Below are 17,500 nucleotides of genomic sequence, written 5' to 3' on the forward strand. Positions count from 1 at the left end.
CTCCAAAAGAACTCTATTTGCCTCGATCGAAAAACATGGAAAAGGAAGAGAAGAAAGGTGAAGAGAAACGAGATCGCGGACACATGTGAAAACCCATTCCGATGGGAAGGGTCGGCACGCGAGGGGAGGACACCATTAAAGGGCGCCGAACATGCACTTTGAGTTGCCATGGGGCCGACCTACCCCCTTTTTTTCTTTTCTTGATAAGCGTTACCGCCGAAGGGCGCTATGGCATCGAAACATGATGGATGTGTCGGCATTATGACGCACGAGAAGCAGCAACATAGTTTATGACCCCTTGCCTCGACTGCTCAATATCGGTCGCTGCTGCTGGAGGACATTTCCTTGGTAACCCTTTTCCCTCGTGGTTTTTGGAGTTTCAACCAGCGAGTGAGTGAGAGAGAGAGAGAGAAAATTCGAACGAAAGAGAGATAGAGAGAGAGAGAGAGAGAGAGCGTCAAAGCGAAAGCATAAACGTCGATCACGTTGCCTGTTGCTTTCGGGATGCAGAGCCGCCTACTGATACTTACCGAAACATCCATTCTTCACAGCAACGGAGCTGGCGGATTGATTGTCAACACGTTGATTGTCTGCTGGCTAAGGGAAGCATTTTGCTTCTCCCCCACCCGATTACACACACACTTTCCCTTGCTCCCCCCTTGCTACTCAACACACTTTACACACTTTCACGATATTGCACTGTACTGCGCACGGGGAACGCTCTCGAGAGCCAGAACACACTCACTAACTCACTCACTAAACACAACGGCCGCAGAAGAAGGAGAAAAAGCACGAAACCAATTAAAAGCAAATCCCTCACTAGAATCTCAGTTCGTGGTTCCAATATTATTGCATCGCACAGTCGCTTCGTATCTGTTATGCTGCCACCCCAACGGAGACACTCTTTTCACGCACAGTTCCAAATCGATCGGAATCGCCACCGACCCGGCCTGCTGGCGAGAAGCAGACGAGAAAGTTGTTCCGCATTCTTTCAAAACGAACTTAATAGTTTAATGCTGACGAGGTTGTCGCCGACGCGCGAAGTAATTAACAGCTACAAACACACACCGGGTCGGTTTTAAATTTTATGCAAATCAGGCTACCACCAGATTTAAAGATCTGAGCTCCTAATACGGTCTTTGCGATCGATTAACGACCACTAATAATGTAACCACCGCTAGTGCGACATCGGCAGAGACCAATTTGGAACCCAAAAGTCTATCGTAACTAATAGACACGGAAACAGCAACATTGTTGTTCGACGAGTTCGAGTTCCTATTTGTCATTTGTGGTGGTGGTGGTGGTCGGGTTGATTGTTATGCTGAACTGTCACTCGTGGTCGTTGCACCTCCTTCCTTCGCACCTCGAGATTTCGATGTCAGCGAAAGGGAAGTGGGTGTTTACTGATAGTTTTATGTTTCTCCGGGTAAGGGGCCAGAGAGACCCGACCGGAACTGGCAATCTTTAGGCGAACGTGTTGGAAGGTGCGTAGATTCTTCCCCTTTTTTCCCCCGACTTTCGCCAGACGCCAAAATACGTTCCCAAACCGCACACACTCTGGAGCCGCTGGTGGTTAAATCGTTTAAATTTATCCCTTTTCCCGCGCACCCCACAGCACCGACACCCCTGATGCGCCCATGCTCTTCCCTCAGACGACCGTCTTCTTCCGGTAAACCGTCGCCAGCCAGCAGTAGGCGACGATACTCCGCTTCTTGAAGCAACGCTAAATCCAGGTCTAAATATAGTCATGCGTATGAAAATGATCGCTACAACAGCCCACTTCCCACCTCCTCTTTCTCCTCTTCCTCCTCGTGTGGCAATATGCTTACCACCTTTCCTCTATCTTGTATTCCGCTCGCTGGTTGACTATTTTTAGGGTCCAGCTTAAAAACCACCGTCCGCGAGGTTCTTTTCTCACTCATTTCTTGGATTGGAATAGCGGACGTGGGTTGGGAATAGGGTATCTTCTTTTTCACTGTCTCTCGCGCTCTATCACTCTCTCTCTCTGTGTCTCTCTGTCTTCCCTCGCGTGTTATTTATTTGGTGCGAGATTAAATAAAGTAGGTGAAATGGAGTAGGGAGAGAGCATAGATGGGGTGCGTGTATGTAATGCATTATGCTGGAAAAAGTTCAACAAAGAAGAGGCATAAAATATCCTCGCAGATTGCAGATAAGCCAATCATCATTTATCTTCGCACCACACGCACCACACGCACCCCCTCCCCTTTTTTCAGTGACCTAATTTTACCCCACCCTTCCACAACCTTCATCTTGCCCGGGATGAAGAACATAAAGCCTATGATTTCATGCTACATCCCCGGGACTCTCGTACACCAAGTTGCTCCGATCTCCTATAGGTAATGTCGATAGAACTTTACTGTTTTCGCATTTCAACACCACACCACACACCGCTCCTCATTGCGCCAATGATCACGTCATCTCGTTCGTTGGTTCGTTTTTGCAATCGAACAGACGGTCGGCAGCTAATGTCACGACGACCAGCGCACCAGCGAGCAACGTATGCATAATGGTTGAGTATTAATCAAACGAAGCAGTTCCTTCGATGAGGCGCATATTGGTTCAATGTAATGAATACTCCACGACGACTCGAGGGGTCAAGGGGAAGGGTGTGCCCCCCCCCCCTTGGGGTTACATCACCACCCTCCGATACACGGAGCGTATCGAGCACTTCGCGGTTGAACGATTATTACAAGCACATGTCTTGGGGATGGATGATCGAAGCATCACGATCACGGTTGCTGCCGAGTAGCAAATGTGCTCATTCGCGATCGTACAGAACTCCGATCTGAGGTGGTACCCCCTGGGGTGGGTGGGCGATGGTGCTCTTGCCAATCAACGCATCGTACTAACCTTCTCGATCGTTCAATTATCATGACCAATTTAATTTCCAGCTTTGGACCGGCCGCCCAAAAACCTCCGGATCGACCGCCGACCGCAATGACGACGACGACGGGGGCCCCAAAAATGTGTCGACCATCTCTCGTCATCGAGCGACATTAATCTTCGACGATGAAACCGTCGTTTGAAGTGGCACCCGAAACCAATTAAAGGTTAATCGTAAAACGCACACCACACTTGGGGGCTACCGTAGCTGTCCATCGTTTTTAATTGCTGCGCACAGGGAAGGGGGGTACGGGAAATCGGGGGGGGAGAGGCCGATATCGAATACTCGATCTCGCCTCTCGAGGTCACGCGGCCAGCAGCAGCAGCAGGGGTCGAATGCATTGTAACGATGACGCCGCTGACGATGGTATTTACATTCCATTCCGTATGGTGTCCGGCACATGGGTGTGTGGATTATATCATTCCATTAAGGCTGGCGTATCAACAGGATCATCATCATCGCCATCGAAGGAAAATTGCGCAAACGGAACGGATCCACGCTCTCGCCTTCAACGAGGTACTTAAGCAATTAAACGGATGTTATTCGCAACAGACCGATCCCGCGGGGTTTCGAGTCCAACACGCCACGCTGCGAGCTTGGCGTCCGATCCCGATCATCATCATCATACCGACAGCACGATCCACCAACCGCCACCACATGATCCGGATAAAGGCGAACGATTGTTTATGCTACGGTCATGCTTATGATGCTCGCGATCCGTGGCCTGGGATCGCGTACAAACCAAGCCAAAGATCACGCATGCCGCGGCCGCCGTCATCGAGTGGCCACAATGCCTACAATTAATCATTCACCGGCGGCCAACAGTCACTTCCTCGTTCGCTGACAGAAGATTATTTTATTTACCTTCTCGAGCGGGAGATGCGGCGAAATGGCAAACGGACCGCCGGCCGGTCCGGTCGACCGAGTTTGATTGACATTTCAACAAATCTGGATCAAAACAGAGTTCATTTGAGAAGAGAGGTTTAACTTCGTTTCGTGTTTATCCCAGTCCGGGACTCGGAATAGTGGCCTAGAACCGGGAAGCGACGTAGGGACTCGTGATGGTAATGCGAGGATCGTGCGAATGTGATTCATTAGTTGCGTTCGCTTAAGAGAACCCACAAACGGACTGTTGTGGACACGATGAGCAGATTAGCAGATTAGCTTAGCGTGGCATAAAACACACAGACACACACACCGACAACAAGGTAGACGCACAATCCAGATGCAGATCAGCACGTCCAGGGGCATCACTTGGACACTCATTACCGGCCGGCAATCAAACGAATCTCACGTTCCCATTTCCCATTATCCCTCGCAACTGGCGGCGTCGTCCAGTGAAGCCCCACAAGAGAAGTGACCAGACACTTCACACTTACAACCGTCCCCACTTCCCGCTGAGAGATAGGAGACCTCTGTTGGGCCTCCTGGGTTCAAGCGCCAAACCATGGGCCAACGTTGAGGTCCGCCTGTCTGGACCACAAAACGGGAATCGCTTCGAGGGCCGCGCGTGGATCCCCCGGGGTGGCGAAGGGCCCTGGGTGTGATCTACGATTACCTACTGCTGCTGTTGCTGGTGGTGCTGGCACAGCTGCATACCACATCCAGCATCGTTGCAGCGTTGCGATCGCCTTCCATCGATTGGCCACAATTACAACAAACCGACAGACGGCAGCATCAGAAACGTTAAACTGAATCATCATTATCATCCGACTGATCATCACCATCATGATCATGCCCGCTTGATCATGCCGGTTGCCATCGGCAGACAGCATAATAGCCAACGCCGCAAAGGCTCGCAGGAAGGATTTGTTTGTAAACAAAGTGCACGGTCCCGACCAACACGACCACCACTGCTGCCGTCGGATGCGGATGGGAGAATTTGCTGGGAAATCCGCTCCGGTGGCTCCAACGTTGGTCCGCGTTTGATGTGTGAATGTTTTAATTTGATTTGTTTGTGTCCCATTCGTCACTCCTCTCAGCCTTTTCGCGCTTGCTCGTGCTCGTGGTCGATGCCCCTTACAATGAGCTCGAAGCTGGATGACAGCAGCAGCAGCAGCCGGAAAGGCGGAGATACAGCCGGGGCCACACAATGTCTCGAAGCATCGTGCTGCATCAGCAGTACAGCAACGGGGAAAGAAGCAGCAGTAGAAGATGTCTTGGCGCGAACGGCAGTTTGTGGAGAAATTTATTGGCCGCGATTCTAATTGAGATAGGGAGACGAGCTCAAGCACCAGAGAGAGGGAGAGAAAAACAAGGAGGACAGCTCCACCAGAATCCATACTCTCCTGAATCTCGTGCGCCTCACCGAAGAACGAATGGAAGCATCGTAGCAAGCGAGGAGCAGGAAGCATAAAATTGCGCTTCTCGACCACCGAAACGATCGCCGCCGCCACGAAAACACACACACACAAACGGATCTCTTTATTTATTTTGAAATTGATGATCATTAATAATTCGACGGCAATGATTAAACTTCATTTGTTTACGACGGGCTCGGGACGTCGAACTCGTGCAGAGAGTGCTGCCGCTGGCTAGTATGCTGAGCAACAACAGACCTTCCGGAACTGGCCCTGGCCACTGCCTACTAAACGAGCCTTTCCCCGCAACGGTGAGACCTCGGCCATGGCCTCGAACACAAGCGAGCGAAAGCAGCGGCAACGCGAAGCTCGACGACGACGACGACGAAAATGGCGCACTTGATAAAGCTTCAATTATTAATCACAATCGGGCACGCAAATACAGCGCGAACAGATGGTCCACGGGGAGAGCGCAGCGGCGATTTAGGACACAACGAGCTTCCGGCTTCCACCCCCCGGACCAGGGAAGCGAGAAGGAGACGAGACGATGAAACCATTGTTTCCATTCCGTCGCTACAATTCAAGCGGAATGTCTTAGCGGTGGGCTGCACGAAATGAGGTTAGCACATTCAGTGCTCAAGACGCCCAACGAACTCCCGGTCTTGGTCTGCACTTGGCGCGCTCTTAGATCCGGCTCTTAGATGGTTGGCCAATCTTTGTAGGTCAATGGTTGTGTCGGTGGTCGAGACGAAGCGTTTAGCATCGTAGCGTGACTCCGCTATCCATCGATTAGATATCGCTTCAGGGAGTTAGGAGACTCTTCGCCTCCGTGGTCTTCTTCGGCTTCTCAAAAGCAGGGCCCGGATACCGGAATAGTAAGGGGCAGTCCAATGCCGTGCTCCAAAAGCCAACCACCACACGAGCATCCGATTGGCGCACTAGAATTCGCTATCAAAAAGCAAATAATTAAATCATCTCTGCGACTGCGGCTGCGGGCTACGACGTGGCTAAATATTTGTTCTCTCCTCTACCTCGTAGACACACCAGCGAGGATGGCTTTTGCTGTCTTCGGCGCAGCGCGACAAGATAGGTGGCCCGTGGCCCGGGCTAAACGGTATCGCGTGTTGTTGCTGTTGCCGGACTAATTAAATTAACTCCAGCGCGCGAACACACACACCGACACACAGCCAGCACTGAAACCGGACGGACTCACGATGTTCTTATCTTACTCAGTTCTAGCCTTTTTTTATGTGCTTTTAGTCAGCGCTGAACCGTGACAGACATTCTTACACGCAACACTCCGGGTCCGAATGGATGATGGATAAGCGCACCTCCCCGATCCATTAGCTCCGTGGTCTCGCACCGACCGCGATTCCTGCCGGCGATTAGTACGCCCTCAACCGGGACAACCTCGACTGGACCTTCTTCGCTCCACCATCCACCGGAACCCAAAACCCCAAAAACCGAGACGCAGCAGTGATGGACGTTCGGAAATTCGGATCCGTTTCATTAGCTACGCGCACACTGTCTGTCTGCGTCTGCGATTTGGACGCACGCACGGCCACTGACGCACCGACCGACGGAGGTGGCCACGGTGCAGAAGCTAATTTTATTCGCCCGACAAAAAGGCGGCTGCAACAAATTATCCCTAATTGGCAGCACTTCAATGTTGTGCAGTCAGACTTCCTGTGCTGTGCACACTGTCCGTCTATGTCTGCAGGTTTTAAAGGTCTCCCACAAGAAGGGCACAGGGCAGGGGGGCCGTGGCCGGTGTCAACGGTGCTACCGCGTAGCTAATTGGAGTCGATAGCTACACTGAGGGATGGGAGATTATTCATTTCTCCAAAAATCTGCCTAATCCGCTTCGAAAAGTGTCAAACGATCGATCGATCGACGATCGGCCTGGTAGTCAGCCAGCCAGCTTGATGATCACGCTTTCCTCTTTCTTCTCCAGGGCGCCCCAAAAAAGCGACGCTGTGGTCGCTGGTCAGCAGCTTTCGAAACGCCGCCACGCTTATCTTGGCGAGAGCTAATGAGCCTGTTTTCACCATAACTGGCGAGACAGCCACCAGGCAGAGAGGCCCGTCAGTCACCTGAACATAACGCCTCAACAACAACGCGGATCCAACAACCCACAAACAACACAGCCGGACTGTGAGTGCCGGGCTCCCACACACTTGCAGCATCTGAACGAACCGCGGCCGCATCAACGCGTTCCGCATTGTCTAGTATCCGTCGCTGCGGACCCGTTTCTAACCAGCTTTGCCGCTACAACTGGCATACTGCTGTGTGTTGTTGTTGTTGTCACCACCGGTCGTCCTTGAGAGCTAATTAAAATGAGAGCTTTTCTTATCCGACGCGCGCGCACCACTCTGCTGTTGTGCTGTGCGATGAGAGGATGCTGGGCTGGCTGGTTGGCCACTCCAAGGAGTTTTGTTGGGCAACAGAGCTGGAGTCGCACCTCGCTGACAACGGGAGACGAAGGAGGTTAAGACACGGTGATGAACAGCGACAATAAATTCCACAACGCTTCCATCAACATCATCGCCATCACCATCACCATCATCATCATCACCTATGCAGACGGCAAAGGGCGGCGGTGATTGCGGTGTCCCCTTTACACCACCACCCCCCGTGGAACCCCGGGAAGAAGGCAACTTGAAGTGTATAACAAATACGAGTGACCTAGCAAAGTGTTTACAAGCGTTTCGGGAAAGTCAACATCAAGGCATGGCTCTAGTGGCCTGCTGCTAGTGCACGGAAGCCCACGGTGGCCGCACGAGCAACCTCCCCTTGTATGGCGGCCCGCTATGAACGCGCCATGTAACGCATTGGACACGCGGTAACGGCGGCCATGCTCATGCTCATTTGGATACTGTCGCCGTGACGCTCCAGCCATCAGCAGCAGCAGCAGCAGCAGCAGCGGACCCCAACCTGAGACGACTTGTGTCTTGTCATTCGTTCGGATCGATTGCCTCGAGTTCCCCGCTCTCGCTCCGGTCGGCCCCCGGTGGAGGTAATAAAATTATGGCAAAGCAAACAGTTCACGATTGCGACAACGTCGTCGACGACGACGACGACGACAACTCGTTGACATCATCTGAGCGCTCCCTCGGCCTACTATTCCTGCCAGTGGTTGGTCGTATACCATTTCATTTCACGACCTCAAATCAGACCAATAAAGCCTCAGGACCATCACGTCGCTCTCTGCCTGTGTGTTTGTGTGTGTGTTCGGCACGCGAGCAACATTAGGCACACCCAAAGGGGTGGAATTTCAATTAAAAGCGGCGCCGCACCTTTCTTTTCATGCTCCCCCCGGTCCCTCCTCTTCAACAGGGCAGTCAACAGGAGGTCGTTTAGGAGGCAAATAGTAAATTGCATTTCGCGCACCATCCAAAGCACCCCGAAGCCGCGTGCCATTCTCGTGGTTTTCGAGAATATCCGTGTGATTTCATTTGCAAAACAAATACCCTCGTCCTCCCACGGGGGGGGGCAACCGAATCCGTTCACCCGAAACGACATGTTTTGCGCCAAACGGGCCGCAATGGTGGAACGTATCTCGGTTAATGTTGCAGCAGCACTAGTTTCACTCCAAACGTCCGGCCATTTTCCAAAACCACAACCACAGCGACCACCCTTCGCACCCCACGAGACAGCCATCGATCATCATCAACAGCAGTAGCAGCAGCAGCATCAGCAGCATCAGTGAATGTTGTCCCTTCAGTGAGGAACGAACCGGAGCATCCGGACGCGGGAGGCGCGGGTAACTTGAAACCAATTTTCCGACCATTTCCCAGCGCAAACATACCTCCATACACACACCCACAGAACACATGAATGCATTCTGTGGTGACGTTCTCGGTTGCGCTCGCTTGGATCTCGCTCCAAGGCACAAAACGTGCCTCGTCGAGAGCAACATCGTCGGTATATCGGTCTGGTGAGGTTTTATGACCCGATTCTTCTGGCCATTTTGCAGGAGGAGTAGTATTGGTGGCAGAGGATGCTGCCTGAGGTGAGGTGTACGAGGTGTGTGTGCCCCGCACCCGGAAGTGTGGCGCGGTATTCGATCTAAACATAACCTACATCCACGGACGCCGCGGCTTCCACAGTTCCTTTCGAGAGCACTCCAGTCGCTAGGTCCCGGGCTGGTAACATTCTCCACTTGAGCCACAGAACCGGGAACCGGGCCGCCTAGACGAGCAGCACCTTTCAAACATGCGCTTGCGACGATGCTGACGATGCTAGCAGTTTGGGTCATTCAGCCAACCAGCCAGCCAGCCAGAAACCCAATTCCAGCACCAGCACTAGCAGCAGCATATTTAAGCATACATAATTTATGGAGTACAGTAAACAGCTTCACAAAACTTCCACTGCATGCGTGCAGTGGCTGCAGTAGTGATGGTTGCAGATCGCAATGGCCGCTGTTCTCGGGGAAAATTCTCGGACGCGCGCTGTGCTGTGTCCGGACGAGGCTTGCCAATGGACCAGACCTTACGGTAAACATTATGATTAAAAGTTCTTTGACTTTTCGAAGGCCCAGGCCTCCGTCTCCTTGCTCCGGGACGGGTGACACGGGGGCAACGCCCACCGTTTTCGAGTGTCTCCAGTCAGCTCTGGGATCATCAGTCCATGATGCTGATGCTGCTGCTGATGCTGCTGCTACTGCTGATGCTGCTGCTGATGATGATGATGAGTGCTTTCATGCTTTGATGAGTAGCAGAACAGGCTTTTCATCGGCGGGCTGCCCGCCTTCGCATTCCAGTGCAAAGCGTCCTGGGATGTGTTAACCAGATGTACCTTCGGGGGTGTTGGGGATACCACACACGCACACATGCACACACGAACTAGAGGTTTCATGGTGTCTATTATCGGATTTACTCTCGAGCCAAGCGGTCCTATGCAATGCTTCTCTACCGGTGGGTTGTATGTTTGCTGAAAACGGTTGCTGCACTGACTTCTCCTTCCGGGTCACCCGGGTGTTTCATGCGGCCACCCGGTGAGGTGCGGTGCGGAACCAATTGAGGTGTGTGCCGATCGTGACTTGGGAGTCCGCGCCAGGGCAGAAGCAGCAATTCGATAAGGATTTGCCACGCCGACGCCGACGCCAACACCAGACTCTCACCAAACGTAGAAAGGGGACGAAAGAAGAAGCGACCGAGTGGGCCTAGCGGGTTGTTAATTGATTCCGAAACCGATGTTTCCACAGCTTCACACCGATAGTGTTGTGACTATGACGCTCGAGACTCGGCACGGCGCACGGCGCGCAATTATCACGAACCATTTTGCTGCCAAAGAGCCAGCGCGAGCCAGGGAGGAAAAGACAACCACCCGCAACGCAGTGTCTCGGGCTACACACACACAAACACACAGGTACTGCTCCTGTGAACCCTTTGCCCGGTTGACGGCCTTTTTTCCGGATCGTGTGGTCGATATGCACGCTCGTGTTCCCCCGTGGCCTTTGAGGTTTGAGGATGTTACCAAATGAGCTTCGCTTCGCTCTTATCACAATCTCACTGGAATGTACTTCGGTGGTGGTGCTGCTGATGCCTTGATGTTTTCCTTATCGCTCGAAGATGCCTCATTGCCCCCCTGGGCCTCTCCCGTCTCACCGCCAGATTAGGACAAGACAATTTTCGAAAAATACCGTTATCTTGCGCAAACAGCACCAACGACTGTCGTTACGACGTGACCACGCGGTCGATGACGTAATTAGCGCGCTTAGCGTACCGGCACCTTTTCGGGGCCGACCGTCCGACTGACAGAGTACGGCACTCTTGTGCATGGCAAACGCCTTAATTGATTGCACCGCCTCGCATGCACCGGACGGATGGACGTCAATCCAATAAATTCGCTCACACGGCGGCAACTGACCGATGCCGCCGTTCAAAATCATGTCAACTGCCGTACGGACGGTGGTGCATCGCGACAACCACCAGGAACTACACAGCACCAACCAGCAGCAGCAGCAGCAGCAGCCCCGTGCAGAACGCATCGATTTGTCAACGGTTGTAAGCGGTCGAGCGAGCGTTTCTTGGCTCTGGTTCCTATGACTACGACGACTCCGTGAGGAGTCCAACATTCTGCTGATTGCTACGAAAAAGCGGTGCTACGAGCGGCACAACATGAAAGCACACCGACAGCCAGTTAGCTGTAGTAGGCTGCATGAGGCAGTGACGAGCGAGATGGTGTCCATTTACCACGGTGGCGACGTCGGGTGTCGGCTCTACGTCGAGCATTGGCTACCGCGTGGCACCGTGGCCACTAGTCTGTCTCGTCGTTTCTCGAGCTTTGATCATTTGGCACTTCGCCCTACCAGGTAACTGTGTATGTGTGTGTGTGTGTGTGTGTGTGTGTGTGTGTGTCCCGTGGTAGGTTAAAGCGGTTCCGAGAAGCATCTGCCAAGGGAACGAACGTTCTAGCTACGTTGCCTTGGCGGTTGCCGGTGTTCTCGGGAAACCGGCAAAACATGCTACATCGCCTGTGATGGTCTGTCCTCCTCCTCCACCCTAAAAAGGTAAGCAAACCCGGTGAGTGTGTGTGTCAACTAGTGGTTGTGTCCATCACAAAAAACTTAGAACGAAACGCTGTTAGCTGTTGGCTTCTCATCGTTGTCAACGTCGTCGTTGCGTAGTGTGCGTGCAGACGATGATCGTGTTCTCGAACCGACGACGACGACGACAACGACTGGCAAAACACATTTGCGCGCGCGGACCGTCCCCAGGGGGGTGGCGCGACGTGACCCTTGGTAAACAGCAAAAAAGCCGTAACAGACCAACCGATTGTACTACCACCGGTACCGCGGTACCGCGAGGAATCAATTAAAACTTCCCCTCGCGCAACTGATAACGAGGTACTTAGGTGAAGGCGCCAAAGGGGGACGGAAGGGGGGGGGGGCCTACGTGCGCTACGAGAGCGGAAAACCCCGGGAAACGGAATGGAAATCGAAACACGTGCGTAGTGTGGTCGCTAGCAGCTCGCGCTGGCGATCCATTTTCGTTAAAAATAGAACAACACCGCAGCAGCACCGGTGCGCCGTCGTGCAGAGCTTGAATTTTTGGGGTCGTCCGAAGGGGACTCCGATGGTGCTCTTGGTTGGCCGTTGCATGCACGATCGGTGCGTGCATGCCACGATGCGATCCTCGATGATCGCGTTTTGCTGCAGCAGCCGTTGCCGTTGTTGAGGATGAAGTTGTTTCAGGCGACACAGAAGCAACCTGTACCTGTGCCAGGCCGAGGCCACCGGTCGAGGTCGATCGCGACTTTCGACGCGACAACATTCTTCTTCTTCCTCTTCTTCTTCTCGGCCCCACCGCGAATCATATCAACCGCATCGCGTTCGATCACTTTCGATCGCACCGACGTTGACTTTCTCTCTCGCACATAATTTTTGGTTCCCTGACGTCGCCGTCGTCGTCGTATCGGTTGCGATAAGCAGCAACAACGACGGCGGTGTGGACGATGCATCGGTTGCATCGGTTCGATGACGACGTTGACGACGATGGTGGGCGTTGTTGTCACTCTCTTCTCCCTGCCTCCTCTCTGCAACCACAATCCATTGTCTCGATCCGTTCTCCGGGGGTGTGTGGCCTTCTCTCTCTGTTTGTGTGTGTGTGTATATATCTGATGGAGAGACTTTCACCGAGCACACGGGCAGCATCAACAAAACTACCGGCCTCCCCCTTCAGCCAGCAAACCAGCCAATGTTGTCCGCCAAAAGGACAAAACGAACAAAACGGAGATGAACGAACGGAGAAGCAAATCGCGCGCCGGACTCCAGCGGCATCGCATCCAACAACCAAATTAATCACAATCTGTCAAAACACTGTCGACGCCTGTCAGAGGAGGTTTCGCACTTTGTACTCGCGCACGCGGCCGCCGCCATCGCCGTCATTCACGATCAAATCGATCGCCAGCACCAGCAACAGCAGCAGCGGCAGCAAGTGTCGATCATCAGGGAAGAAGAGGAAAAAGAGACACGATACGATACGATATCCGTGAGGTTCGGATGCGCGATCACAACAAAAGGTGAACAGACACTTGACTCGTCTCGTGTTTGAAATGGTGGTGTTGCCACTCGTCGATCGTGGTGGTGATCGTGGTGAGTCAATCACGTTTACAAACAACGACCACAAAACTACGCACTATGCGGCCACGGATCTTCTGGGCTCGACGACACTCTCGAATCGATGGTTATCGACGGTACAAGCGGCACCGGGAACCAACTTATCACTCGCCGCCCCGTGTACTGGTGCTATCAGCCTTGCTTCTTCTTATCACGATAGCCTATCTACACACACACACGTACACACACTGGCAGACAAAATACGCATCCGTTGGATTCGTAGTAGCGGTAGCAGCAGCTGCTACTGCTGCAGCTGTTTCGCTGCTTAGTAAGTCGATCGCAAACACTACACCACGCTCCTCGCCAACACAAAATCCCACATGAAACCAACAACAACGGACCTACAAACGGGGGGAGGCGAAGAAGGAACAACACGAAACAAAACGTAACAACGCGCGGCGCTCGAACGACGGACGGTAACGGAGCGCACGCAAAAACGAACCAAACCGCGGCGACAACGAATCAAAATAACATCCCCCGAGAGCCGCCAAGTCGTGAAGACCCCGGACCCGGACCGACCGACGAGGAGATACAACGACGCTCTCGCGCACGTGTATTCTCGGACCATTGGCGAACGGAGCGAACCGCTCGGAACCGCTTTCTGGTTCTCTCTCTCTCCACTGACTCGCATCTCGGCATGTTCCAGCGAAGACACGGATCGACCGAATCGAGCATCAAGAAGAGCACACGAGAGAGAGAGGCAAAGGGTTGTGCAATGCCCACGGGATGGTAATCCCGAGCCGGAATCGGGGCCTCTCGGCCTCGGCCTCGGTCTCGGTCTCGGTCCGTCGGGTGCTGTTGCATCTCCGAGATGCGATCTGGGTATCTGCGTCCGATGATGATTGGGGCGGTACGCCGTGTGTGGCATTTGTGTGTTTGGAGCAGCACTTAAGCCTCTCTCTGTGTGATGGCGGGGTGACCCCTTAAGAGCCGTTCGATTCCATGCAATGATGGGCGCGATGGGCGCGATGGCTTTTATGCTCAACGCTCTGCCGGCCCATAATCGGTATCGATGCAACCCCGGTCCCCGGTGTATATCGCCGGGTGTATGCTAATCGGTTTAACATGTCAGCCGCCCCAAAATTGGATTGTTTGAGCGGTTCCTCTTCGCTTCGCTTCCATCAAGCGTTCGATAAGCGGACTGCTCTGCTCAAGGTTAACCTTCTGGAATTGGGGTTTTTAACAAATTAATCCCGGGGACGTGCTCTAAGCTGCTGCTGCAACAGCACCAGCACCAGCAGCACCAGTGGGATTTTGAACTGATCGAACTATCGATTTTCGATTGCTGCATTGGACCTTTCACTTATCAACCTTTGAGATCACTTACTGTGCAGCGTTTCGTCTGTCGATGTCACGATCTTATTGCCTCCATCTTTAGCCGATAAACTTTGATCTGTTTTTCTCCCCCTTTTTTGGGGTCCATGTCCTTCGACCTTCGGAACAGCGGAAAGAACATAATTATCCTCACAAATTAAGAGCGGCCTCACGTTGAATATCCATGTTCTACGCAAATGCAAAACATCCCAGAAAACAGTGCTGCCCAGAGGGTCGCTTATGCTAATATTGTGCAAACAATTCCCCCATGTCTATTATCATCTTCTGGCCAGGATTTGTCCGAATAAATAGAAAGTGTATTCTAGAATTGTGATTTGAAATTCAAGAACATCGATCAACGATTCAACTGGCGACGCTAGAAACCGGTACACACTGTATGTAGTAGCATGGCAGCTGTGGCGACGCGCAAGTGGCGTATTTGCTCACCGAACGGAAGTGATCATTCCCTTCGACGCTTGTTCGATCGTATTGGTTTATGCTAACGCTTGCGAAGCAAAATAAAACACCCCTCCCCCAGCCCTCGCTTCGGCCCGAAAATGCCAAAACAGCGATCCAACATACGTTCCACGCAACCATTCGCTCTTCCGGTGTACGCCGCACGCTCTTCTCTCTCCCTGGCGTGACTTTTAGCGCCTTTGGATGCTCCCGGCACCGCTTACGCACAACCCAACCGACCGACCGACCGACCGACCGACCGAGTAGGAACTTGATCCGCTCGACAGGAAATTAATTTTCAGGATTAGACGCTCGAGAGCGGTAACGTGCGTGGATGTGGATGAGCGGAAGATGGTAGCAGACGATACGATCGACCAGCAGTAACACATTCACGTTGCCATCGTTGTGCGGTCGTCGATTTTCGGAAGTTGGAAGCAAAAGGCGCGGTCCGCGACGCAGCGCGCATCGATCTCGTACCGGATGCGATCCGAACCGAACTCTGCGGCGTGACAAATCGGTTTCGATTGGAATGCGGTACCAAGGGTGATGTTCCGGCTCCGAGAAGAAGGCGAATTGCATCCACGGGCGGAAGGAAACGGTGTGCAGTGAGTGGGGATAAGTGCATTTATTTTCGTTCTCCACTCCACTTGCCCGGACAACGGACCCAACCCCTTTTTTCCCGACCGTCGCGATCGGAACACTTGAAGAAAGGATCCCGAACGGCGCACCGCCATCTCTTGTCGATTGGTGGCTGAGATGCTCGACGGGGACGGGGCATACACGGCGGTGCATACAGGAAGTACAACGTAACCATTCCCGTCGTGTGCTGCATCGTGTCGGCGTGTGTGTGTGTGTGTGTGTGCGTAAATAGTTTTTGTCTGGATTTTTTGTTTTTTCATTTCTTCGACCACAGCCTACTTCAACGGTAACGACGTACGAGCGCGCGAGCTCGCGCGTCTCGAGTGCTGGTACTCCGGGCATCATCGCAGTCGGCCTGCATCGCGCCTACTGCTACGCCAGCACCACCACCAATCGTCGTATGTGTGTCACGCTTACGCTGCTTACGGAGCGAGTCGAATAGTGAATTGAAGCGGCTGAAGTGCTAAAATAAATTGACTTCTCGATGCGCCGTTCTCGGTCTGTCTGTGTGGATGCGGCCTACCGAAGGGCTGTCACTACTTGGCCTCATTCTGGCCGTATAGCGCGTGCATGGGTGGGTGTGTCTCGATGGTAGAAGAGGGAGCACGTTACTACGGAGAGGATAATAAGTGACCGACGATGTGATGTGAAGAGATGCCAGCTAGAACAGCTGGTGTACCAGAGCACCACGTTCAAGTGTTGTGTGTGTGTGTGTGTTTGTGGCTCTTCAATCGATAGCATTACGCTTAATGAGGGAACGATTGAGCATCAAATCGTTTCGTGGCTGGCCAATCAAGATCTGGATGGATGTTGAAGAACGATGTTCCCACCGGAAAACAAAAGGAAAGGGGAGGGGGAGGGAGGTCGGTCGGATAGAAAGCGAAACATAAACCACCGACCTCCATATCCAGGAACACCGTTACCGCGCGCGTTCCGTTTGGCGAGCAGAGATTTCCTGCGGGACCCGAGACCCTGTTGCTGAGTGCGCAAAGGCAAACCCCAACCTGATATACCTTTTCACCACAAAGGGGCAATGCTGCGACTGCTGCTGCTGCTGCTGCTATGGTCTGGTGTACGCACCGCACCGGTTCCATCCGAAAAAGGGCAAAACGGGGCAGATGCAGATGAAACATAAACCTCACACCGCGATAGCAAAACGGAATGGAACGGAATGGAACGGAATGGAAACCGAAAACCCGTCGGAACGGTGCTACGGTGAAGCCAAGAAGAAGGGTCCGGGAAGGTAGCCAGCGAGGGTGCACTCGTTTGCACGTCTGCAACGTTGCACTCTCCGGGGAGGGACGGAGCATCGGTAAGATTGATAACATTGCACGCATTTATGAATGGAGTCGTCGCACGGGGGGCGAAGCAGGCGGTCGGTCGGTCCCTCGAGGTCGGTTTATGTGTGTGGCAATGTGTGTGGTTTGTTTACTCAAAGGAAAGGGGGGGGGGGCCTGAACCCGATCGTTTGCCCTAGAAGGCGGGCGTGTTCATTCATTTTCCGCGCCAATTCATTCACTCATCAGGGTTCCAGCGGCGCTGGGACTGAAGGAAGGTGGTGGTGGTGGTGGCCACGGTGGGACGACTGGATCTCCTTGAATGGGGAACCCTCGCCCTCGTTGCTCGCCTGTCGTCGTGGGTCGCTAGTCGGTGGTTCTGCTCTGGGGGTAGTGTAGGCGAACCAGCTCTCGGAAGATATGGTAAAAAGGGGAGGAGGGGGACACCACCACCACCAGATCCGGCGTACGGCTTGCAGCTGCCCGT

General features: G+C 53.2%; 1 protein-coding gene across 5 annotated transcripts in view; it reads right to left on the reverse strand.

The window, feature by feature from the left end:
- The window catches only part of LOC125949226 (uncharacterized), a 158,121-nt gene that overhangs the window by 81,379 nt on the left and 59,242 nt on the right, over positions 1-17,500 (reverse strand). The window contains exons 1-2 of one of the 5 annotated variants that reach the window (XM_049676032.1): positions 13,673-13,806; positions 531-756 (exon numbers count right to left, since the gene is read on the reverse strand). The exons of 2 other annotated variants lie outside the window; for them this stretch is intronic. In XM_049676032.1, the coding sequence (XP_049531989.1) occupies positions 531-542 (12 nt within the window). In that variant the 5' untranslated portion in view covers positions 543-756; positions 13,673-13,806. Of the gene's footprint in view, positions 1-530; positions 757-13,668; positions 13,807-17,500 lie in introns of those variants that run through there. 2 more of the 5 variants (XM_049676030.1, XM_049676031.1) reach the window with 2 other exon arrangements.

Source organism: Anopheles darlingi, chromosome 2 (assembly GCF_943734745.1).
Source record: "Anopheles darlingi chromosome 2, idAnoDarlMG_H_01, whole genome shotgun sequence".
Taxonomy (NCBI): Eukaryota; Metazoa; Arthropoda; class Insecta; order Diptera; family Culicidae; genus Anopheles; species Anopheles darlingi.